Source organism: Calypte anna, chromosome Z (assembly GCF_003957555.1).
Source record: "Calypte anna isolate BGI_N300 chromosome Z, bCalAnn1_v1.p, whole genome shotgun sequence".
Lineage (NCBI taxonomy): Eukaryota > Metazoa > Chordata > Aves > Apodiformes > Trochilidae > Calypte > Calypte anna.
The window spans coordinates 22,104,052-22,128,410 of NC_044274.1; the positions used below are offsets into that span (position 1 = coordinate 22,104,052).

A 24,359-nucleotide genomic window follows, 5' to 3' on the forward strand; every position below is an offset into this window, starting at 1 on the left:
TCTCATTGAAGAAGTTTCTTCTAATATCAAGGCTAAACGTCTGCTGGAACAACTTGAGGCACTTTCCTCTTGGTCTGTCCCTTTATACTTTGGAGAAGACACTTACATCCACATTGCTACAACCTCCTTTCAGATAGTCTTAGAGAGCAATAATGTCTCCCCTTAACCTCCTTTTATTCAGACTGAAAAACCCTAGCTCCTTATAAGACTTGTTCTCTAGATGCTTCACCAGCTTCATTGCCCTTCTGTGGACACACTTCTGCAACTGAATGTCCTTCTTGTAGTGGGGGCCCCAAAACTGAACATAGTTTTTAAGGTGCAGCCTCACCAGTGCTAAGTACAGGGGCACAATCACTTCCCTACTGCTGGCCACACTATTCCTTATGCAGGCCAGGATGCTGTCTTGGCCACTTGGGCCCACTGCTGGCTCATATTCAGCTGGCTGTCAACCAGCACCCTCAGGTCCTTTCCCACTGTGCAGCTTTCCAGCCACTCTTCCCCAGGCCTGTAGATTTGCATGGGGTTGTTTTGACCCAAGTGCAGGACCTGGTACTTCATCTTGAACTTCATACAATGGACCTTGGCCTGTCAATCTAGCCTTTCCAGATCCCTCTTCAGAGCCTGCATTACCTCAAGCAGATCAACAGTTCTGCCCAACTTTGTGTTATCTGCAACTTACTGCACTCAATCCTTTCTATAGATGATGGGTGGAGATATTAAAAAGAACTGGCCCTAACACTGAGCCCTAGGAACACCACCTGTGACCAGCTGCCAACTGAATTAACTTCGTTCACTTCAATTAGTTGAGCCTGACCATACAGATACCAGTCTATGTACCAGTCTGTGCCATGGGCAGTTAGTTTCTCCAGGAGAATGAATGCTGGGAGAAACAGTGTAGGCAACATCCATTTCCCTCATTCACTAAGCAGGTCACTTTGTCATAGAAAGAAATAATGTTCATGAAACAGGACCTGCCATTCATGAAGCTGTGCTGACTGAATGTGATCACCCAGTTATCCTCCATATGCTGCATAATGGCATTCAAGATGATCTGCTTCATAACCTTTCCGAGCACCGAGGTTGGACTTACAGGTCTGTAATCTTGACAGGTCTGGGTCTTCCTTCTGGTCCTTCTTGTAGATAGGAGTCACATTTGCCGGTCTCCATTCTGCTGGGATCTCCCTGGTAAATTATGAAAATTGGCTTGGCGAGCACTTCTGCCAGCTCCCTTAGTACGCTTGGGTGGATCCCACCTGTATCTTTAGACTTGTGTGTGTGCAGCAGGTCACTAACCATCTCATCTTGGATTATGAGGGCTTCAGCTTCCCATTCCTATCTTTTAGCTCAGGGGGCTAGGTAACCAGTGAACAACTAGTCCTGCTACTAAAGACTGGGTCAAAGAAGGCATTAGGTGTCTCAACCTTCTCCTCATCCTTGATCATTATGTTTTCTTTTGCAAAAAAATAAGTGGTGGTCTTTGAATATTCATTTGAATTAGTGTGATTGGCTTTTTAATGAGTTTAAATTTTTTTACTTAACCTGCCCTTTATGCTGAAATGTGGCTAAACACTTTTGAGAATTTGAACACTAATTCTCTGTAAAATGAAATACTTCAAACTGCTATGAGGATTTGGTGAATCCTTAATAAGATGTGTTTCTATATTCTTTCAAAGTCTTTGTGAAAATATAGAAGCTATATTGATGTTAATCTCTGCCCAGAAGGGTTGTATGGATTTATTGGTGATACTGTTGTTCTTTGGGCAAGTATGTGTCACAGATACAAGTTTCTACTGTTGCGCTGTGAAGGGTCAGCTCCGTTCCTCTTGTCTTAAGTGCAAGGCAACAAAATGCCACAATCTGCATTTTAACGGCATAGCATCAGAAGGCTACTGTCTGCTTCCAACTCTTCCTTACTGAGGGATACAAAAATGTATGACTGAACACTAGAAAACATGGATAGGATAGGAACAATAGCAACACCTTATCTGCAAAGTGATCATCAACTAAGGACAAACCATGTGGCAACAGCTGTTACTTGTGCAAGCACTGATGCTGTCCATGTTTGCCTCTATTCAAGGGCCTTGGAAGCATAGAACTGCCTTCCATGAGTGCAGCCTGGTCTGATAAAGCTGAATGACTCAATAGACTGCTCATCCTCATCAAAGCTTCTTGTGAGCATGTAAAATACTTGTCCTAAATTTTCCTGGCTACTACTGTTGCTTTTTCGACTAGCTCTAAATATTGTGAAAATAAACCCTTTGGCCCAACTGCTTTTTAGAGCAGAGTGCTACGCTGTAGAACTGGCAGATCTGAAACCTCATAAATTTGTTTGAATCATGACTGTGTACAGTAATTCAAAATAATGTTTTTTTTATTCTTACTGATGAAGAATATTAAATTGTCAAAACAAAACAGTAAAGTGCAAGTGATATAATGGTCAGATTTGGATGTCACTTAGCATGTTTTCTCAGTCATGCCGCTGTTGTACAATATTGTTCCCTTTCAGTGATAACCAGTTCTTGAAATGTAAAAAGCAGCACCCCTGATCTGTTTTTCTAAAAAAAATCTATACCAAATTTTGTTGGTGACTTGTTTATTTCAACCTGTGTGCACTGCTTGTCTTGATAAGGGATACTTTTCTTACCTTCCAATAAGAGAAGAAAGTTTCTAAGATGTCACTCTTCACCTTTGGTGCTGTTTCTCTGATTGTTACTGTTGTGTCTTAGTGTTTTATGGCTGCTGCTGTTTGGGGAAGACCACAATGGTCAAAGTCTCAGAGCCTGTAAACATTGCATTGGAGTACAATAGCCTTTTCTTTGTTTTTAGTCTGGGCTTTGTATTTTTTCAGGGGGGAGGGTTTGGACCCCTCTCTTAGGTTTGAGATCTTTGTTTGACTGTTGTTTGGGTAGGCAGAGAGTCATTAGTGACTAGAGGGCAAATTCAGGCAAAGCTTGATTACCTAATCACTTTAATTGCAAGGTGAGTTGGTAGGATGGCATCCATGTTAAGTATGCAAGATGATGATCTGCATACTGAGAACAGAAGATGCCTCTGCTTTTCTAATGACTGTCAGGCTGCAAAGAGCTGTCTTCTTGTTCTGCCTGCTTTTGTGCCTTGTAGGAGTGATGCTGCATGCATCTTCTCACTCTGAAGTATCGGGTTGCTTTATTTTCCCCAAGCATGTTTCTTCTTTCTGTAACATAAAGTTCTTGCTTTCCCCTCAGACCTTGTCTTTCTTTCCTAGAGATGCTGCCTTTGGATACCCTGCCTGCCAGTGCTTCTTAAAACTCTCCAGTACTTAGTGGTGTGTCTTATTGCTTCTGCTCAGTGTTAAACTGGTTATCAGATGTTGGATCAGATAGGAACTTTTCTCCTATATTGGATTGGCAGAGAATGGTGGGACAAGTGCAGGGCTTGTTCACCTCCAAGTTTACTGAACAAACTCCTCACTCTTTCAAGGACCTAGGGCACTGGGGATAACCTTGTTCTCTGCAGCTCTTCAATTGTTGTATAGTTATTTGGCTTTTGGCCCTTTCCTATAGTATGTTAGAACTGTTTTGTGGTAGTGGAACAGAGGGATGTATTTTTTCAGTCACTGACTGTGCTCAGGGGAGTGTCAACTTGCTGCTTGCTGTGCTCTTTTCTGGTCCTGAGCTTTTTGTGCTTGAACTGAATGGATAAAGCCAAAAATGGAGATTCAGCAGAATGGAGACAGGAACTTGTGCAGCTGGGACAAGATTGCTGCCAGTCTTTGTACTGATTTGCCCATCTTGCTATGATAGAATTGAAGTGATACTGAAAGAATTGCCTAGGGTAGAGAGAAGATGGAATAAATTGTTGGGATGGATGAAGTAATAAACGAAGGGAGAAACATCTTCTGGATTCCTTCCAGGCAGGCAGAAATGACCTGATTCCACTTATCAGGGAAAGAAAGAAATGTATCTAGACTCTGGCTGTTTTTTTTTGTATGCTGTTTTTTGTTTGTTTGTTTTTATTTGGTTGTTTTTTGTTTTGACTTGTTTTTTCTGTTTTGTTAGGGTTTGTTTGGTTTAGGCTGTTTGTTTGTTTGCTTCCTGAGGTTTTTGCTTTCTTTTGGCTCTCATTTTTATGTTCAGGGGACAAAGTGATACATGTTGCTCTCCACTGTCACATACTACTGCTCTCCATGGAGTTTGTGATCACGCTGTACAGAGTAAGAAGGATGCTATCCCTATGTGGTTTGACCAGTGCTGTACAAAGCAGCATTTCTGCAGGCTATCATTTACTCCTGTTAGTAGCCTTCTGATTCTGTCCTTGTCCCCGGAGACTCCAGTTCCTTTCTCTTGATCTAAAGGTGCTGGAGCAATTTGGTGCTTCTCCAAGAAGTAAAATTCCTTTGCCCTTTTTATTATTGTTGAAATGGGAATATTGCATCATTTTAGTTGACAGCTCTAAGTTTGGCATTTAGATAGCTGGTTTTATTTCTTCTTCAAGGGACATTGTCTTTCTGTGAATGCCATAGAAAGGGAAACACGATGCACTCCCCATGCATCATCTTAGTATTAAGTGAAAATAGCAACGAATAGAGCAACCAGTGTGGCTAGAAAGCTGTAGTCGCTTGGCACTGATGTGGCAAAGGTTGCAAGTGGTAAAGCAGTACAGAAAGAGTCTAGTTTATAATGAGAAGGCTGTGTTTCAGACTAAATATAAGTGGCCTAGTCACCTAGTGAACCATAGGAAAATTGAGTTGAAGCCAGGAAAGAAATTTGTTTTGAGGACAGATGAAAGGAATGGATAACTAGAAATTAAATGGCTATATGATAATGTATTTCTTAACCTCTAAAACTGAACCCTTCCACATGACAGCATAAGCAAAAGTAAAGATTAAGTGGTTCATGACCATGTTGTGCATGTCTTGACAGCTGATGCTAATAGGAATTCTTGGAAGTGTTGGATACTCAAAAACAGGAAGGCATGAGAAGCTCTTGGAATAATCCTTCTCTTATGATGGAAATCATATGGTATAACTTGTTTTCATGGAGTCATAGAATGGTTTAGTTTGGAAGGGACCTTAAAGTTCCAACACCCCTGCCATGAGCAGGCACACCTCCCACTAGACCAGGTTGGTCAAAGTCCCATCCGTACTGGCCTTGAACTCGACCAGGGATGAGGCATCCACAGGCATTCCTGTGCAACCTGTGCCAGTGTCCCACCTCCATGACTCTAAAGAATTTCTTTCTAATATCTAACCTAAATCTACCCTTCTGCAGTTTAAAGCCAGTACCCCTTGTCCCATCATTGTACACCCATATAAAAAGTCCCTCCCCATCTTTCTTGTAGGCCCCTTCAGGGTACTGGAAGGCTGCTATAAGGTCTCCCCAAGGCCTTCTCTTCTCCAGCTTGAAGAACCCCAACTCTCTCAACCTGTCCTCAGGTGATCTAGGCCTCTGATAATCTTCATGGATGTCCTCTGGACTGGATAATTTGGATACTAGCAAAACAAGCTGCATAGCATGTATCCTTTCTCAATTTCATTAAAATACAGGTGTGCACATAACTCAAAAGTTTCATGGATATAGTTTCTCACGTCTTTCAAATAAACAAGATTCTGTAGTACATGTGTCTTTCTAGATGCCTTTTTCTAAGCCTTAGAGATGTGTGTAATGCCTTTCTCACAAAAGCTGGTCCAAAATGATCCAAATAATGGTCTTTACAGATATTGCTGAAATAAATTCCTCCTGTAAGGCTTCTGTGTTTTGGGGTATTTTTTGGTATAAATCCTCTAGTAGGCAATTTTATTCCAGGGCTTTTTTGTTTTCTTTGTGATTCCTTTGTCTTCTGAAATGTGTGATCAAGGACACAAAATTTGTTTCTGTTACATCTCATTAACAACATCCTAGCAATGTAGAAGTTCTTACTAGAATTCAGAATTTAGATTGGAGAGTGGGTTCATACTCTGTTTTTAAACATGCATTGAATAAAACTTCTTGTACTGTATGGTTTCCTAAGCTTCTTTGTGAATGTTCTGTTGCATTCTTCTTAATTTTAGTTTCTTGTCTCTACTCCTCCCTTCAATCTTTATTTCCTGCCAGAACATTTCACCCTCCCACGTATTCTTCCTTCTAGGTCAGTGCTGTATGGCATAAAGTGAACAAATATGTGTAGTCTTGACAGTCTTTGTATGACACCATGCTTTGCCACCTTCCTACTTTTCAAGCTGTTACCATTCATGACTATATGCCATCCTGCCATTCACTGAGCTGGTAATTTTGAGTCCCGCTGAATCTCAGAAGGGTTTATGTTTCTACATTTCATAGGTACAATTCTTAGCCTTATCTCATACTTTTAAAAAAATTATTAGTATAAAAATTATAACACCATTATAGTAGTATTATTAATTATTGTTCTTGTTATTATTACTTATATCCTTCATGCTTTTGGACATACATTTTCTGCTGATATATTTTTAGTACATTATTTCATCTTGATTTGATTTCACAAATATGTGAAGACCAGAGGAAAACATTTGTATGCTGCTTTCCTTGCTTCCCTGGGTTTTTTCTGGGTTAATTCAGAGAAAATTAAATATTATTCCAAATATTTTCCTTTTAGTCTCTTCAGAACTTAGTTTTATAAGTCCATATTATCCTAGCCTGTATTGTTACTGCATTCCCTCTTTTCTTCAGAATTGTTTTTAAACAGTTTTTGTTCTTTATAGATTCTTTTAGGGTTTTTCTTATCTCAGGAGCCAAACATGCCCCTCCTTAGTTTCATTTGCCATACAAATGCTGATTTCTAGTGTCTTTGGTGGATACTTCTGTGTGGATGTACCAGGAAAATGTGGTATCTTAATTTTTATGCTCCACTCTCCCCTGATCATTGAACTACTCAATTTAGTAGTTTGCAGGTACAATAAGCTTGCTTTACAGTATATTTAAAACAGTTGCTTTTCCTGAACAGTGTTTCTCACTTCATCCCTATCCTTCGTTGTGGAGGTATACAAATACTTAATTAGATATGTCTAGTTCTGTTCACCCTAAAAGGATGAAGCAATGGTTTGATTTCTTTTCTTTAATAGGTACCTTTCCTCTGGTTTCTCAACCCCTGTGCAGTGTCACATATTTAGAAATATGCAGGGGGGGTTCTGATGTGTTGTTATTTTAGATCTCTTATTTTATTATGTTTTGCTGTTGCTTATTTGTTAATCAATAGCTCTGAAAATGCCTACACATGACTAAAACATTGTTTAAAGTATGAGTATATTTATGTGTTTGGATTAGCATCTTTAATTTTTTTTCTTTTGAAAAGATCACAAATTTTTATTCTTTTTAGGCATCAAAAACATTCTATATGCTGAAGAGGGTCAATAAAACTTGGGGTTTTATTTTGATTTTGTGGTGGGTTTTCACTGTATATTTTTCCATAGTGTATGATGCCAGGATATGCATGTGTGTATCAAGCTGCATTTTCACTACTGTGTTGCACTGCATCTCATTGTAGTGGTGATTGTGAGTGCTCTTTTGGAAGAGGTAGTAACTTTTAGTATTGTTGACGTACTTTTTGTGCCCATCTCTGTGTCTTTACTCAGAATAAAACATCCCTTACCAGATACTTAAATGGTTTAGGTATGCTGGAAGTCTGTCTCTCTCTTCATTTTATACAGAGGCACTATGAAAATTACTTAAGGATTATTGCCAGTACACAGTAATTTAGGTAGCAATATGTAGATGGAGCACCATGTGGACAATCATTTCTATTGCTTTCATTTCCACATTTCATTATGAAAATGCTGATGTATACTGAGAGTAGATTCTGTTCTCTTTTACATCCATGGGTGCTGTAAGGGATTGCACTACTTGCTAACCTTGCTATTTTCTTGTGAAGGCAGCCTGCAGGTAGCTATGATATGTGAAATCCCTAAATTGAAATTTCCAGCACTGCTGCTGTTCTTCTATTTTTGACTTAAATGTTAATTTTTGCCTTTTGGCATGACTGTAGGTGTCCTTCCCTTTATGTCAAATGATTCCATGCTGTTACCTTGGTTACAGAGTAAAGCATGGTAAAGTCCCAGCACTCATTTTGAATAAAACCACTTTAAAAATTTGATCTCACTGGTTTTGATGTAGACTTCTTTTGGTTTAGTTTATTTAAATCAGTCATGGCTAAATATTTATTTTTCTTTTGCTGCATTATATATATGAATATCCTTTTTTGACTTGTGCTGCCTCAAAGCTGTTTGAAACAAAACCATGCCATTTATTTCCTTAGCATGTAGTTGATATTTTTGGTGTTCCATTTTTCCACATTTTCTTTCTCTTCATGTTTTCTCTCTTTTTGTGCTTTATGTAAAACAAATTATCTAAATTTCTCTCTAACTTGGATGTAGGCTTCTAAGGCCATTTTACCTTTTCAGCCACAGGTGGCTAGACTCTCTTCCTCCTCCAGGACAAAGTTGTAAACATTTTCCTGAAATGCTCTTAAACCTTTTTGTGCAGGGTGCAGGAAAAAGGCTGAGGTCAAACTTGCATTGTGTACAGCCATGACTCAGTTTTTGGTCAGGTCTCAGGAAAAGCTCTGTTCTCTTACCTCTTCATTCTCTGATCATGCATCCAAACACCCAGTTTTTGCAGCAGCATTGCCAAAAGGTGTCCAGCAGTTTGGTGCACAGCTTTTCAAGGATTGTGTAAATGCTGACATTCTTAGAATACTTGGGCAACAGTTTAAGTCAACCTAGAACTGAAGACATGCAGAGCTGCTTGGAACATCAGTCTGCTCTTCCAACAGGAATAGAGGAGAAATATTCTACCAGTTAAAGATAGTGCTATTGCTACTTGGCTGTGGATTTGCCTCAACAGCCCTTTTCTCAGGTACTGCTTTTGTAAAATAAATCTAAAAAATTAATAAAACCTCAGCCCCATCATAGGTTTCTAGTTTGGTGGCAGTTCATTCTGTGCTACACGGTAAAATGCATGTTTGGAAGCAAATGCAAATCAGTTCCTATCTTTCGACTGCCATTACTGGTTTTGGAGAGGGCATGAAAAAGTGTTGAAATCAGTGGAAAACCTGTTGTGCCTTTAGTTGGCTTTGGGCTCTGTGTCTGGTGAAGCTGGGCTGCAACTGCATGCTACAAGAACTGATTTTCAGGAACCAACAGAAGCCCCATACATATGTGTTAACTGTGGGTGGTTTTGTTCAGGAAATGCTAAATCTTGTACTCCAGAAGTATTGCATAATAATAATAGAATCATAAAATGGTTTGTGTTGGAAGAGACCTTAAAGCTCATCTAGTTTGAACCAACCCCCCTGCATGGGCTGGAACACCTGCTACTAGTCCAGGCTACTCAAAGCCTCACTCATCCTGCCTGGCTTTGAACACTTCCAAGGAGGGGGCAACCACAGCTTCCCTGGGCCATCTGTTCCAGTGTCTCATCACTCTCATGGTCAATTTCTTCCTAACATCTAAATCTAACTTCTTCAGTTTAAAGCCCTTACACCTTGTCCTATTGCTACATATGCTTCAGTGAAGTCTCTCCCCAGATTTCGTCTAGGCCCCTTTCAAGTACTGGAAAGCAGCTACAAGATCTCTCCAGAACCTTCGCTTCTCCAAGCTTAACAATCCCAACTGTCTCAGCCTGTCTTCATCAGAGAGGTGTTCCAGCCCTCTGATCATCTTCATGGCGCTCCACTGGACTCACTCCAACAGCTCCATGTCCTATGCTGGGGAGCCCAGAGCTGGACACTGTACTCCAGGTGGTGTCTTATGAGAATAGAGGGTTAGAATCACCTCCCTCAAAGTGCTGGCCATGCTTGAAAGCATTTGGCAAGCAAAAGGTGAAAAAGACACAGGTAGAAGTAGGGACATGCATGCTACCATTGTTTAAGTGTAAGAATCTTTCTATAAGCTCTTCACATGGCTTTTTTTCTCTAAAAAACATAACTAGCTTAATCATAATGGAGCAGTATACTAAAGAAGTTGTAAGGTCTCCAACATGAGACCTTACTCCTGGATGAAAGAAAGTAAGAATTTAAATATTAACAGTGAAATTTGCTTTTTGCAACTGCTGATGACAACGAAAGTTACTTCCTACTTCTTTTTTTTTCTATGGAAATAGACATGCAGCAATCTATTTCTGCAGTTCTCACATACCAGGTTGCACAGAAGTATATAAATGCCCAGTTGAAAGTTTGAAAGCTGGAATAGACATCAATGACAAAGGAAGGAAAAACTTCTGAATTACAGTATCTCTTTGAAGCAACAACAAAACTTCCTTATTCTGAAAATAATAGTTTTTACACCTGCAACTTTCTTAGCAGTGAATATCACTGAGGTTTTGGCTAGGGATCTTGATGATGTGGAAATTTTTGATCCCTTTTGCATTAGGGAGTGAACATTAAGCTACAACTTAGAATTTAAGCAGTATTCCACAAGTAATTTGACTAGTGCACATACAAAAATAAGAGTTTCCAGTGCTATGAACTTTTTTTTAGGCTGTCATATCCTCATCATGAAGTCTCTCTGACTTGAGATTTTAGAAACATTCAACCCTGTATCACAGACACGAGGCTGCACCTTTTGGACCTCAAAGCCCTGTTTCAGAATAGGGTAAGCACACAGTTGCATGCTTTGATGGAGAAGAGACTTCTGTAGAGGTTTGCAGCTCATCAGCTGCGCCAAAGTAAAGAAAGTGGGGAGCCTGTTTCAAACACAAGGAAAAGAAAGCCTTGACATTTGAATGGTGTAGCTTACAGTCCTCATGGTGAGCAAACCTACTGTAGAAGTGCTGGAAACAAGAGATGATAAATGCTGCATTGTAATCCAGCCTCAGTTCATGAGGTTCATTGAATAAGAAAACCGAAAAGTATTTCATTCATTTTATTAGAATCTTTTATGTCTCTGGCTTTGTCTTTGCTGTAAACCTGGTGATGAAGCCAGGGTAGCCTGGAGACATTTATCTCCTGCTGGTGTTCTGATGTGTGGTAGGTTTTTCTGGTTGCTGCTAGTTTGTTTTTCATTTATTGGGCATGTGTAATCCTGTTCTGTGGTAGTAAGAAAAGAAAGCAAGAATTTTATTCTTTTGAAGACAGGTGAAGAAGTTCCCACAGTGAGTGCTGTGTTGGCCTGATTGTCTTTTGTTTCTTAGTACTGGTTATGGCTTGGTTAAGAATGGGTGGTTGCAAGTTCCCACAAGTATGTCCATTACAGAATACAATATATCCAGGCTCAGGGAATAACCCTTTGGAAAGGGAAGTACAAAGCAACAGGTAACTTCACTGCCTCCTTACTTGTGTTTTTCTTTGTTTTGTGGTTTGGTTTGGTTTTTTAATTTGTTTTGTTTTCCTTCTTCCAGAAGGTTTAAGGAAAAAGCCTTTTTAATTCTCTTCTAAAAAGTTACACTGAAATTCATCTATACTTAATTCATCTGTTTTCATTTTTGACATTCATGGGCAGCTGTGAGTTGCATAAACTAAACAGGTAAATTCTGAACCTCAACGATCAAGGAGTGTTTTGGGAAAGCCATCACAACCACCCCCTCTTTTTTTGAGAGATCCACCTAAAGTATACAGTTTTCCATTTCATTGCTTAGAAATCTCTGGACTGTTACTCCACATGCCACTAAGATGGTGTGACAGAGCTCTGCTGGCTTGTAGGAGGGATGCATCTATGCAGATCTATCTTCATAGTGAGATCTCTTCCTCAGTTCAAAAAAAAATTAGCAGTTTCTAATGAAATGTGACTTTGCTTTACTGGAACTTATGATTCAGTATCTGTCCTTCCAGTGATGATTTCATTTCAGCCACATTCAGCTACGAGAACTTGAATTTATCTTCTGTGAAGACTGCTTCAAATGTAACAAAATTGTATGATTTTGCTAAAGTTAACTTTTGATATGGTTTTCCATGAGTGAGCAGGGAGGGATTTGTTTTTGTTTTTTGTTTTTTTTGTTGTTTTTTTTTTTTGTTTTTTTTTTTTTGTGTTTTTTGTTTTTTGGTTTGGTTTGGTCTGGTTTGGTTTTTTCGTTTGGTTTGGTTTTTGTATTAGATAACCTGCGTACATGTATCCTGTGCTAGATCTTCATCTAGTGCAAACTAGCACAAGACATTTGAGAGGATATAGTTGATTTCTACACCAAATGCAAAAACACTTGGCAGGATGATTAATGTGCTTTACTGTCAGAAATTTAAAAATTCTTAACACCAGGCTTCTTTTTAGACTACTTTTAATTTAAATCTGTCACTTCTTCCCCTCAGATCAGATATAAAAAGCATAATTTATATTTACCACTTCTTAAATTGTAGAATACACATTAGATTAAATTAAGCCGTGCTACACCTCTCCTGTCTTTCTCAACTCCTTCAGAAAGCTATCAGTGGATTTAAAAAACAACATCCTGATCAACCCCTTCTAAAAGCCAGTAGGTGCTGGACCAGGCTTCAGACCTTTTTAGATTTTTCAGTCTGCATGGAATAACAACTTCCCTCTGTCTCTCTACAGACTCTTCATACTCTGAGCCTCCTGATGTTCAGCAGCAGTTGAACCACTACCAGTCTGCAGCTTTGGCCAGGAACAACAACAACTTCAGCCCAATCCCACTTTCCGGGAGTGCTGCAGGAGTGGAAAAAATGGAAGTCATCCTAAACTGTGAATTTTGTGAATTCTCCTCGGGTTATATACAGAGCATTCGTCGTCATTACCGTGACAAGCATGGAGGGAAAAAGCTGTTCAAGTGCAAAGATTGTTCCTTTTATACAGGCTTTAAGTAAGTACTGTGCAAAACAGATAAACTGAATTCATAAGGGGTTTTTGGCACTTGAAAAGACTTCTGAGATCTTTGAGAGCTGACTGTAGCCAACAGAAACATGGCCACGGTTCACCAGGGACAGGAACATAAGAAGTGCCATGCCAGATCTCAGCAGCATCCGTGTAATCCATTTTCCTCTCTCCTACAACAGCTGGTACCATCTGCTGCAGACAAAAGCACAATAAGACGTTACAGTAGGTTTTACTTGCTAGACGAAATAGTACAGGTAGTGCTTTTTCCTCATCCTGTGCAATCAGAGTGTTACCCTCAAGTGAGAAAATGTTCTCTACAACAATAAGGTCATTTCCTGGTGCAGCTAGCATGAATCATGGGACAATCCAGTGCCCTAGGGATGCAGGAGAATTTAACTCACCTTTCTGAAGAAACCTCCTGTGTAATTTTATTTATTCCAGCATCTGTCTGGCTGAAATGCAAAACAATCTATAGCGTATCTGATAGCAAATACAGACATAGCAGAAAATCCCATTAGATTGGCAAAATTTTAAAACTTGGTGCTGTGTGTGTTTTTAGCTGTTGTTCCATAAGGAAAAAAAAAGGCCAGTGCACATGTTCATCATTTCCTCCTGTGCTGGACCCTTGAGCATAACACCCTCAGCTGATATTTTGAGCTCTCAAACTTGATAGGTTCTTAGGAATTTGGTGTCAGTAAGCAGTATGACTGCATAAAGAGGCGTAGTTCTGTTAAAGCAAATGTTGAGCACAAACCTGAGACAACCCCCACACAAGCAATATGTAGTTAGATCTCTCTAGCTTCTGTTGCTTCAGCCCTTTGCTGCCTCTATAGTGTAATTTGCTGCTTGTGCTTTGTATCCCAGTTGCTATCTATCTTAAGATTGCTATCAATTGCCAGGTCCATTCAATCAGTTCACATCTTATGAATGCCATTTTCTTCTATCTGGATGAAATGAAATAATCTTAAATTAATCACCATTTAAACACATTTATAAGTTGCATAAAGGAGTACTGTTCTTTCATATAGTGTCTGAAACATTCAGGTATTAGGACTTGTGTCTTTTAGAAGCACAGCATATTATCCATTTAAAAAAAAGGGGAGGGGCACATGCAGAAAAACCCCATACAAATTCCCTCTTCAACTCAATATAGAAACTTAAATGTATGAAAGCGCTCACTGAGGTGGATAGAAGTACAGTTGTGGAATCTGATGTCTGCCAAATCGGGCCCAGGGGCAGTTGTTTTAGCTAGCTGCTTTGTGTTTAAGCTAAAAGTCTTGAAGAACTTTAGAGAGACTTCTAATTACTTCAATGTGGCAAAGGTTTTGTAAGCTTTACCATAGCTTTAGAAAAAATGACCAGCTGCCCCAAATTTGCAGACACCTCTCATTTAATCTACAGTTTTGGTCAGACAGGTGTACAGTTAATTTCATCTTTATGCACATCTCTTGCAGCTTTTACATACACAGTCAGTATGCCAACATGATTTTTTTTTTTAAAGTACTATATAGTATTCATTCCTCTACATTAATAAGTGTTCTCAGCCATGGATTTTCAGTTTCTAATAGTTTATGATTTAAAACTTAACTACTCAGTGCCAAACTCACTGTCAGCACAAATCTGCTTTGCTTATTAAATCTAAATATTATAGCTAGTTTTAGCCTTGTCCTAGAAAGGCAGAGGTGGTTAAGGATGTTGTCTGTCCTCACTTGTGCAAGTCCAGAAAAGTTGACAGATTTTGTTCAATTTGATAAAAATTTAATCTTTTCTAGAGAAGGTACACTGGATATTTAAGCCTGAAGACAAATAATGATCACGAAAGATGGGAATTCTTTAGCTATTATGAGTATAGCAATATGACTGTAGAGTAATGAATAAAAAAGAGAATCTTGTCAGAATTAATGTTTGTTACTTGGAGATACAGTCCTGCAAATACCTCTGCTCATGTGGTACTCATGTGAGTAGCCCTGCTGAAATGCCATGTGGCAGAGTGAAGACAAGACTGAGTGGCATCTGTACCATTTTACATGACACATCCCTTAGAGAGCTACAATACTTCATTGTTCCCTGCACACTTTCTTCTGACTGCTCCCATCTCTCCCTCCTGTTTCACAGATCTGCTTTTACTATGCATGTGGAAGCTGGGCATTCGGCAGTTCCTGAGGAAGGACCCAAAGACCTTCGCTGTCCTCTTTGTCTATATCACACCAAATATAAACGCAACATGATTGACCATATCGTTCTACACAGAGGTAACAATATCGCTGTATGTGTCTGTATTTGATCAGGGGAATGCTGAACCCTTGTCTTTCAGACTGGTTTAGTGAAATATTTCCATCTCTGTACATCATTAATTTTTCCCCTTTTTCCCCTGCTTCATCATCAGACTTTGAGTATCCTTTCTGTCATTTCTTAATGATGCATCTTACTTATTTCCTGTAAAATTGAGTTAGCTAGTGCCAAAACAGGGCAGGCTTATAATTGGTTTTAAGCTTTTCCTCTGTAGAGGTTAACAGTCATCAAACACATGTTTAGCAAGATTTGCCCTAATTTATGGGTTTGACCTAGGCCAGAGTCATTGCCTGCTTATGCCCTTGTTATCATAAAGTCCTTCCTGTCATAGACTCTATGAGAGGGTGTAGCAATTCACTGTAGAGGTGCCAAAATATTGCATGATTACTTGCCTGCATATTTTCTCTTCAGCATTGTAAGTGTCAAAAAAAGAATTACAATATTTTTGCTTTTCTTTAAGACTCCTTGTCTATCTCCACCTCTCCCTTCCTTTTTTAAGCCAGTAAAAGTGGCTTCTGTATTCTATTAACTGCAGGCTTGCTATCTCAGAAAAGACAGCCTTTTGGGCTGGGACTCCTGCCCATAGCTATCACATTTGATGCTTGTAGATAGTCTGTTGGCTGCTGAAATCCAAATCCATGTGCTGAGATGGCACTCTGCCTGTTTGCAGGTTGGGCAGAGTTTCACAGTAGGGTATTAGTGGCGAGCAAACACAAGGTTTGCATGCCATCTTTTCCCTGGAGGAGATGCTGGTGTGACAGCTCTATCATAATTCCTTATAATATACCAGTGTTGGTAGCTTAAAGTACTTCTTGTACCAAAGCAGTGAGGTTGGCAGAGTTCATATGAATTTATCTCCGCTAGCAGGGCTAGTCTGAGAGAACATCTGGGAAAAATGACCTGTCAGTTATTCAGAAAGTGTGTTACAAAGCTGCCTTATTTGGATGTAAGAGTTTGGCACGTTTTAGCTTTTACTTCCTGTCTTTGAAGGTGTTGCTCTGTGGATTTTGCTCGGCTTTAGGGCAAACTTCAGAATTAGCACATTTTAGAGCACAGAAGGATTTAGTTAACCCTGTGCAGGGGACCATGCAGTTCCAAGTGCTGCCAGACTATGCTCTGGTTTGTGGTTGTGCTAGGGCTGCAGTGGACACTGCCAGTCTTTTAAAACACAGATAGGCTGAGGGAGAACTTGATGGGCTTAGCTGGGGTATTTTGCACCATGAATAGACTTGACACCGGGGTTGCCCAGTTTCAGAAGTGGGAGAGCACTTCATGATCTCAAGCATCTGTACTGCCTGTACAGAGCTGTTTTTCAGCAACTAAAAGGAGGTGGTTACCTCCTGAGTAAATGACACTGCATGTTCTTTTGTAGAGCTGTTGCTTCAGTTGCACAAACCAACCTTTGTGCTGCTGAAACAAAGCTGATAACAAAGGACAGAGTGATACATCTGCTAGAGCAATGGGAGAAGTAAAACAGAGTAAAGGAAGTTCTAATGCAAATGGAATTCTAGCTCACAATGAATCTCAGAGGACACTGGGGGAAGGACAAAAGGTTTCTATGACATCAATCAAGGTAAGAAAGGAAGTGGAGTCCTTCCTTAAAGTTCTTTCTGGCACATGGATCCAGATAAAAATTGTGGTACCACTGTGTTGAATGTGTTGCAGGTGAAGCAGGTGATTTTGACAAAATTTAACATGTTACTGAACTAAAGACTGAGCGATTGTGAATGTAGTCCAAGATAGGGTCCATTTTAAAGCTGTTGTATTGGTAAAACAAGGGCATATCCTTGACCTGTGGTCCAAGAAAATTAGTTTTGGGATACATGGAGTGGTGCAGTGTGTAAAATCAAGAGTGAAGGATTTGATCCATTTCATAGTTATGTTCCTTCTCTGTAAAAAGGATGTGTGACTACATTACTTCAAAGCTGCACCACCCCTAATCCTTAGTGAAGCACCATATGTTTGAAATGGAGACTATATTTTCCTCCTAATGAGTAGCTACAGAAGCTGAGTTTTACCGGCCTAAAGCATTATCACCTAGAAGGCTGAATGCTTAGTGAGAAAAAATAAGACCAAGAGCCTCAGTGATTGTGTGAATTTTCTTCCCATTGGGAAAAATAAAAACCAGGAAGCCTCCACAAGCTTTCTTCCATGTTATCATCTATTACTTATCAGTGTATAAGCAGTTCATCATCCCTTCTGTAGGCACAGATGGAGCACAGACTCATTTCAGGTAGCCTGTAGCTGAGGAGTGGTGCAGATAGAGGCTCTTGTGCAGGTAGGTGAAAAGTAGAAGTTTGGCTCTCAAGTTCTTCTTAGGTTCACCTGGCAAGCCTGTAGAGAGAAGACATAGAGGAGACAGTGAACACCTTCTCTGTGGTGTGGGCCTTTAATTTAGTCTGGAATGATGTAATTAGTTTTCATTATCCCTTCCAGTATCATTCCTATCGACATTTTGAAATGTAGTGGTATTTTTCCAGGGGGAAGTGCAATTTACAAGAATCAGTTATTGGGTCTACTTTAAAATCCTGGGAGTAATATTTTTTAGTTCTTTTACTGGTCATTTTATGCTCTATGTGGCAGCGAGAAAAAAAAGTAGTGATGCTGGTTTTCCATTTAGTAGAAAGCACACTCATTTCTCCTGGGTAGTAGTTTAAGGTTTAAAAATCACACTTTCAAATTTATCTAACTCCCTAAACACTTCATCTCTACACATATCCTGATTCCTTGCATGTGGTTGTATCTGGCATTATTCGTTATATGCACAGCCTCATTGATATATGGTTTGTATCCCTTTATCCTATGCTTGCTTTTGGCCAGTGAAATGCAAATTCAACATATTCTGTGGCTAGTTTGGATGTGCTGGCAAAGATGCATGTCTTCAAACACTCAACATGACCAAATGATTTGTCTGTGTCTAGTTAGTACGACTGGGTTGGTTTTATTTTTACTTGGTTTACTTTTAAAGGAAGTAAATAACTTCTATATGCTGTGGTGTGTTGCTGATTACAGATTTTTCCTTAGATCTAAGGACTGATAAAGTCACTGGCTCTTCCATGCCTTGAGCAAAAAAAATGTGTGACTGTTTTGAGCTATTGTACTGCAAATACCTAGTGCATAATGGCCTTTTAGTTTAATCTCTGACCTGCGTTTCAATTAGCCTGAACTTTTGAATCTAATGGAAGGATTGTGATTTCATAAATGACAATGATGCTTTTTAGGTTTTTATTTTGGATTTTGTTGGTGGTCGTGGTTTTATTTGGTTGGTTGGTTTTGGTTGGTTGGTTTGGTGTTTTGTTTGCTTGTTTTTCCAGTTACACTTCTTACTAAATTGTTCCACAGTTCTGCCCCTTCTATGGGGCAGCTATAGCAGTGTTTGTTTAGATACTGCTGAACTTCAAGTGGATACATGGATCAACCTCTTGTAATTTGTGTATGGGGCTTGATGGTTTGCTGTCATTTTCTGAGTTGCCCAGGTACGCTAAGGGCATTCTAAATGAGTAATTAAATAAAATAAATAATAAATTTATTTTTTATTTTTTAAATAAAATCTAATAAAATTTAAATTTAAAATAAAATTTAAAATAAATTTTTTTTTAAATAAATAATAAATAAAATAAATTAAATAAATAAAGAGAGCTTTGTAGGGGCAAGCTGGAGATGAGAGCATCACCTTACAAAATATGAGTTTCTAGATCCAAATAACTCTGCCAGTTCCAAAATCATTGCCTGGAGGAAGTTCATTGACAAGAATACACCATGTAAAAGTTTCAGATCATCCCCTGAAAATGAAATGCTTCAGACTAGAATCAAAATCTATGTTTATTGTTCTTTTCTCATGTGCTGCCTTTGGTGTGGGGACTGACTGTATGTGATTGTGAGAAAATAGGTATTGCTAATGTGAATTAGGGAATGCTGCATTACTCAACAGTGGTAGATTAAAAAATTTGTTCCATCCTATATTCTAGCTTTCGTTAAACTGTTCCAGGTGCTAGACAGTAAGTCAATTTTCGAATATTTTAATTAGTTGTTCTCTTTTTGAAAACTTCACTTGACTTTTTCCCTTTTGAAACCATGTGCGTCCCTTATTTCAGTGAGTTCAAAAGCACACAGCTGCAGCAACCTTCTAAAAAGTCTTACTATGACCCCAGAATAACAGTTATAAATTCTTCTGTCTCTTAGACCCTGTCCTCCCTTGCCCTTCACCCCCACCCTGAATGGCCACAACTTGAAGTCTTTGTGGCTAGGGAAGCTGTTGTTGGTGTAGAAAAGAATTACAAGTCAATGCTGGGTTGTTTGTGTTATTTTTTTGTTTTGTTTTGTTTTGCTTTTTTGTTTTTGTTTTTTTTAAAGCATAGCTTGGGGAAAACTTCCACTCTTGAAGTGGTCAGAAAGGAAGCTATGAGATAGGATAAGTTCTGTGTTTAGGGAGTAGCTGAGAAGGATGAAGTATTTTGTTGGGCTGTGGAAAAAGTCTTATGAGCAGTGGTGTCATGTGGATTGGCCAAAAGTGAATGAACAGTGGAGCTTTGGCAGCCTTCCAGAAACCCTAATGGAGTCTGCATTTCTGTATTTGTTTTTGGATGTAATACTATACTCCTCACTAGTGAAAAGGGGCCATTGGCTCAGATCCGTCTGTGGATTCCCAGGTCTTACATTCCCATAACCTTCATGGCTACCATCTGACGTTCAGGCCTGGGGTTTTGTTCATTTGTTTTAATCTGTCATTAGCAATGAACTTTCGTAAGGAGAATCAAATCATTCTTTAAACTGCAGTCTGTAAAAAGTAACACTACTTAATTTCAGTGTTCCAGTTCAAAAGGCCAGTTGAACAACAAAAGCTCATGATGATCATCTTCTGGTGACCCTCCGAGTCCCATGAGATTAGCCTCAGATATGATGGTCAGGATACCAGCTTCAATTTTTATAGAGCCAACAACATAGTGCATTGGGAAGCACCTTGCAGCTTCCCATTTTATTACATTTATAGCATTTGTTCCTGGCTATTGTCAAATACTGAACCAAAATGGACTTTGGTCTGGCTGGTTTATGTCTGGTGTTGTATTTCCCAGCTCTGCCACTCTGACTTACAGGTAGACTCTCATTTGCCCCAGAACCTTCATTCCCATCCTTCTCACCCAGTAAGCAGTTACATTTGTGAGGACATCTGCATTTGTAGCCTTGAAGGATTAACCCTGTCATTTTAGGGAGAATTTTGGTTTTGTGGGTTTTTTTCTCATTCCTTTGTAGATGGACTGCCTTCCCATTTACCTGATCCTATTCCTTATGTGGGTGTGCTTAGTGCCTAAGCTGCTGACACGTGGGCCTGTTTCAAAAAATTGTTAAATGAATGTTGTCCTGTCCCTACAGAAGAGCGGGTTGTTCCCATTGAAGTCTGCCGTTCCAAACTATCAAAGTACTTGCAGGGTGTTGTTTTCCGCTGTGATAAGTGTACCTTTACCTGCTCCAGTGATGAGAGCTTGCAGCAGCACATAGAGAAGCACAATGAACTGAAACCTTACAAATGCCAACTCTGCTACTATGAGACCAAATACACAGAAGAGCTGGACACTCACCTTCGAGATGAGCACAAGGTAACACCCTAGGAATTTTATTTTGTAGCATGCACTCTTTGTAAATGCTGTATTAGTTTACTTGGATGCCAAATGTGAGTGGCCAATTGCCGTTGGCTGTTATTTTTTCTCTCTCCCTCCGTAAATCTGGAAACTAATCCCCTCTCATGCTGGGATACACTTCCTCTGTCTTGTATTTTTCTTATTTTCTTTAAAAACTTAAAACTGAAGATTTCTAAAGCTGTTTAGACTGACCAGAATTAGCAGACTATTGCATGCATAGTATGATTATCTGGAAAAAGCACTTAGAGAATCTTAGAATGTTTAGGTTGGAAGAGACCTCCAGGATCATCCAGTCCAACCTTTGACCAACACAATAATCTCAGTACTTAACCATGTCTTTAAGGACCAGGTCCAAACGCCTCCAGGGATGGTGACTCCACCACTGTCCTGGGCAGGACATTCCAGTGCCTGACAACCCTCTCAGGGTTGTCAGAAAAATCTTTCCTAACATCCAGCCTAAACCCCTCCTGGTGCAGCTTCCATCCATTTCCTCTGCTTCTATCACAACCCACTAAGGAGAAGAGACTGTTTCCCTCCTTGCACCAAGCTCCTTTGAAGTGGCTGAAGAGAGCAATAATGTCTCCTCTCAGCCTCCTCTTCTCCAGACTAAACACCCCCCCAGCTCCCTCAGCTACTCCTCACAGGACTTGTGCTCTAGGCCCTTCATGAGCTTTGTTGCCCTTCTCTGGACACGCTCCAGCCCTTTTGTGCCCCTCTTATAGTGAGGTGCTCAGAACTGAACACAACACTCAAGATGCAGCCTCACCAGAGCTGAGTACAGAGGGATGATCACCTCCCTATTCCTGCTGGCCACCAAGTTCCTAACACAAGCCAGGATGCCATTGGCTTTCTTGGCTACCTACACACACTGCTGACTCATATTAAGTCAGCTGTCAACCAATACTCCCAGGTCTCTTTCCACCTTACAGCTGTCTAACCACACTTCCCCAGGTCTGTAGCTTACCATGGTGTTGTTATGACCTAGGTGCAAGACCTGGCATTTGGCCTTGTTAAACCTCATACAATTAACCTTGGCCCATTGATTGGTCCAACCTCTCCAGGTCCCACTGTAAGGCTTCCCTACCCTCCAGCAGATTGACACAGCCACCTAGTTTGGTGTCATCTGCAGATTTAGTGAGGGTAAACTCAATCCTCTCATTCAAATCATTAATGAAGATACTAAAGAGAAGAGGCCCCAGCACTGAACCTTAGGGAACACCACTCGTGACACCTCACCAGCCAGATTTAGTTCCATTCACTACCACTCTTTCAGCCCGACCATCCAGCCAATTTTTTATCCAGTGCAGGGTATATTTATCCAAGCCAAGTGCCATCAGTTTCTGAAGAAGAATGCTGTGAGAGACAGTGTGGAAAGCTTTACTAAAGGTCAGATAGACAATCTCCACAGCTCTTCCCTCATCCACTAGGTGAGTCATCTTGTAGAAGGAGATCAGGTTGGTCAGACAGGACCTACCTTTCGTAAACCCATGCTGACTGGGGCTGATCACCTGGTTATCTTGTATGTACCATGCAATAGTAGTCAAAATGACCTGATCCATAACCTTTCCGTGCAGTGAGGTCAAACTAACAGGTCTAGAGTTCCCTGGATCATCTTTTCAGCCCTTCTTGTAGATAGGTGTTACATTTGCCAGTTTCCAGTCAACTGGGACATCCCCAGTTTGCCAGGACTGTTGATTAAAAATTGAGAGGTTTTCCCCCCCTTGAAATAAACCCCAACACTTTGATTGCTAAGTTTATTTAGGGGGGGGGGGAGAAGGAAGAAAAAAAAAGAAAAAAAAAAAAAGAGTTGTGAAACAATATAAAGGCTGGGTTATTCAGCCTCTCTAAAAGCAGGAGATTCCAGACATAAGATTGCTCTGGCAACTTCAGCAGTGTGACATGCCATACATATTTTAATAACAAAGAGAGTAATACATTGCCGTTTACATTTAACAAGGGAAAGATAAACAGCTAGTATAACCAGGTCCTAAGTTAAGGCTGCTTTGGAATTTTTGTGGGGTGCCTGAGTGCCTGATCAAATCTTTGAGAAGTCATTAGAGGCTTTCCACAGACTATTATTTTTGAGTTTCTGTACCTGTGAACTGTATTGCTGAGAGACACTTAAGTTCTAGGATTGCAGTATGTTTTGGAATATTTGTTAAGAGTACTTCCTTCATATTTGCAGGGGGAGTAGGTACATGCCTTCATCTGTTGCAGTTGAGCTGCCTGAGTCCTTAGAGAAGAATCACTTCAGATTCACTGACTGTACATCATTTTTCTTACTGCATACATTTACATTGACAGTATTGTCACTAGGACATCCCAGAAAAACTTTTCATGCTTTAAAAATGCTTGTCTTATAAAAACAAAGTCTGTAATCTTACATTGGCCTGCTGTGCTTATCTGCCCTCTTCTTTATTACTGCTGGAGAATGTTCTGCAATTCACATAGTATGTGGCATGCTCCACACCTCTTGGTCACCAGACCAACATGCCTACATACCCAAGAAGCACCATTACTTTTTCTTTCGAACAGTTCGTCAAGGCTGGAATGACTATTCCCTTACGTAGCTCTCCCTTCCAATACAGACCTGCAGTGATGGTGCCACTAGTTTAGGCTATCTTTTCCTCTTATTTCTCTGGTAATTTATGTCTTGCTAATTTGTGTCATGTCTTCTGGTCTCACATACCCAAGTGCTAAAGAGTTACTGTGCATCAGTTTAGCTGAATTATGTGCCTTGCAAGTGGTCTTGTTTGTTTAAATCTCAGTGGGTGTCAAGTTCAAGAGAACCTCATCACAGCTGTCTCTGTGGAGCAGTGCTACAAATCTGTATACTGTGGCATTTAGCATAGTCTGCTGTTTGGAGATATACTACAGTCTAATTCACATGCTCTTTCAACTCATTCACATTCCCTTTCCTGCAGAGGGATAGTCAATGCGTGATGATATTTCATTCAGCATCTTGTAGGAGGTGTTGTACTGCACTCATCCCTCCCTCTCCATCCTCTCTGCCTCTGTGGCTCAGTGCCTGTGCTGTTGGAGGCTGTCTCTTCACATGAAAGATGAATCCAAAATCCTCCCCAGCCAGTGATCAATGAGCCCAGAGGGTACTTGTCATCCAGCAAGTATTAGCCCTAGTGTCCTGGTCATGCTCCACGCTCTCCACCTCTACTGTAAATCTGAACTGCTCCTTTGCTGTTTCTGTTGCATGTGGTGGAGTTCCTGACTTCTGTGCCCTAAACTGCTGCTTTCATTCTGTTGCTGTGAGCCATTAAGTAGCTGTTGAATTTCACCTTAGGGTGAGCTGAATCCAACTGCTGGGTGAAGTGTTCCCATTACAGTCTGTGTATCAGTTTGCAAAGCACTTTGCAGACCTTTATAATGAAAATCAATGTGTAATTAATGAATGCAAGTGTATGTGACACACAGCAACCATGTGCTCAGTAGAAGACTCAATGCTTTTATGCATGAAGCTGAACCAGCCACAAAGAGTTTTCCTTCAGTTTGGATGTGCAATAGCAGCATTTGATCACAGCAGCAGAATGCTCCATAAAAAAAGAGAATGCAGCTTAGTGTTTTGCAGTCCTTGGATTCTTTTTGTTTGTTTGTTTTAATGCATTAAAACTAGGAAGAAATGACAGAAGCTTACTGAATGTCATTAATTTTTTAAAACCAAAAAT

The 24,359-nt window shown here is 40.0% G+C and overlaps 1 protein-coding gene across 1 annotated transcript in view; it reads left to right on the plus strand.

The window, feature by feature from the left end:
• Positions 1 to 24,359, plus strand: part of ZNF462 (zinc finger protein 462) — a 52,626-nt gene that overhangs the window by 21,029 nt on the left and 7,238 nt on the right. The window contains exons 7-9 of the mRNA XM_008497537.2: positions 12,473 to 12,737; positions 14,867 to 15,003; positions 20,414 to 20,637. Coding sequence (XP_008495759.1) covers positions 12,473 to 12,737; positions 14,867 to 15,003; positions 20,414 to 20,637 — 626 coding nt within the window. The remainder of the gene's footprint in view (positions 1 to 12,472; positions 12,738 to 14,866; positions 15,004 to 20,413; positions 20,638 to 24,359) is intronic.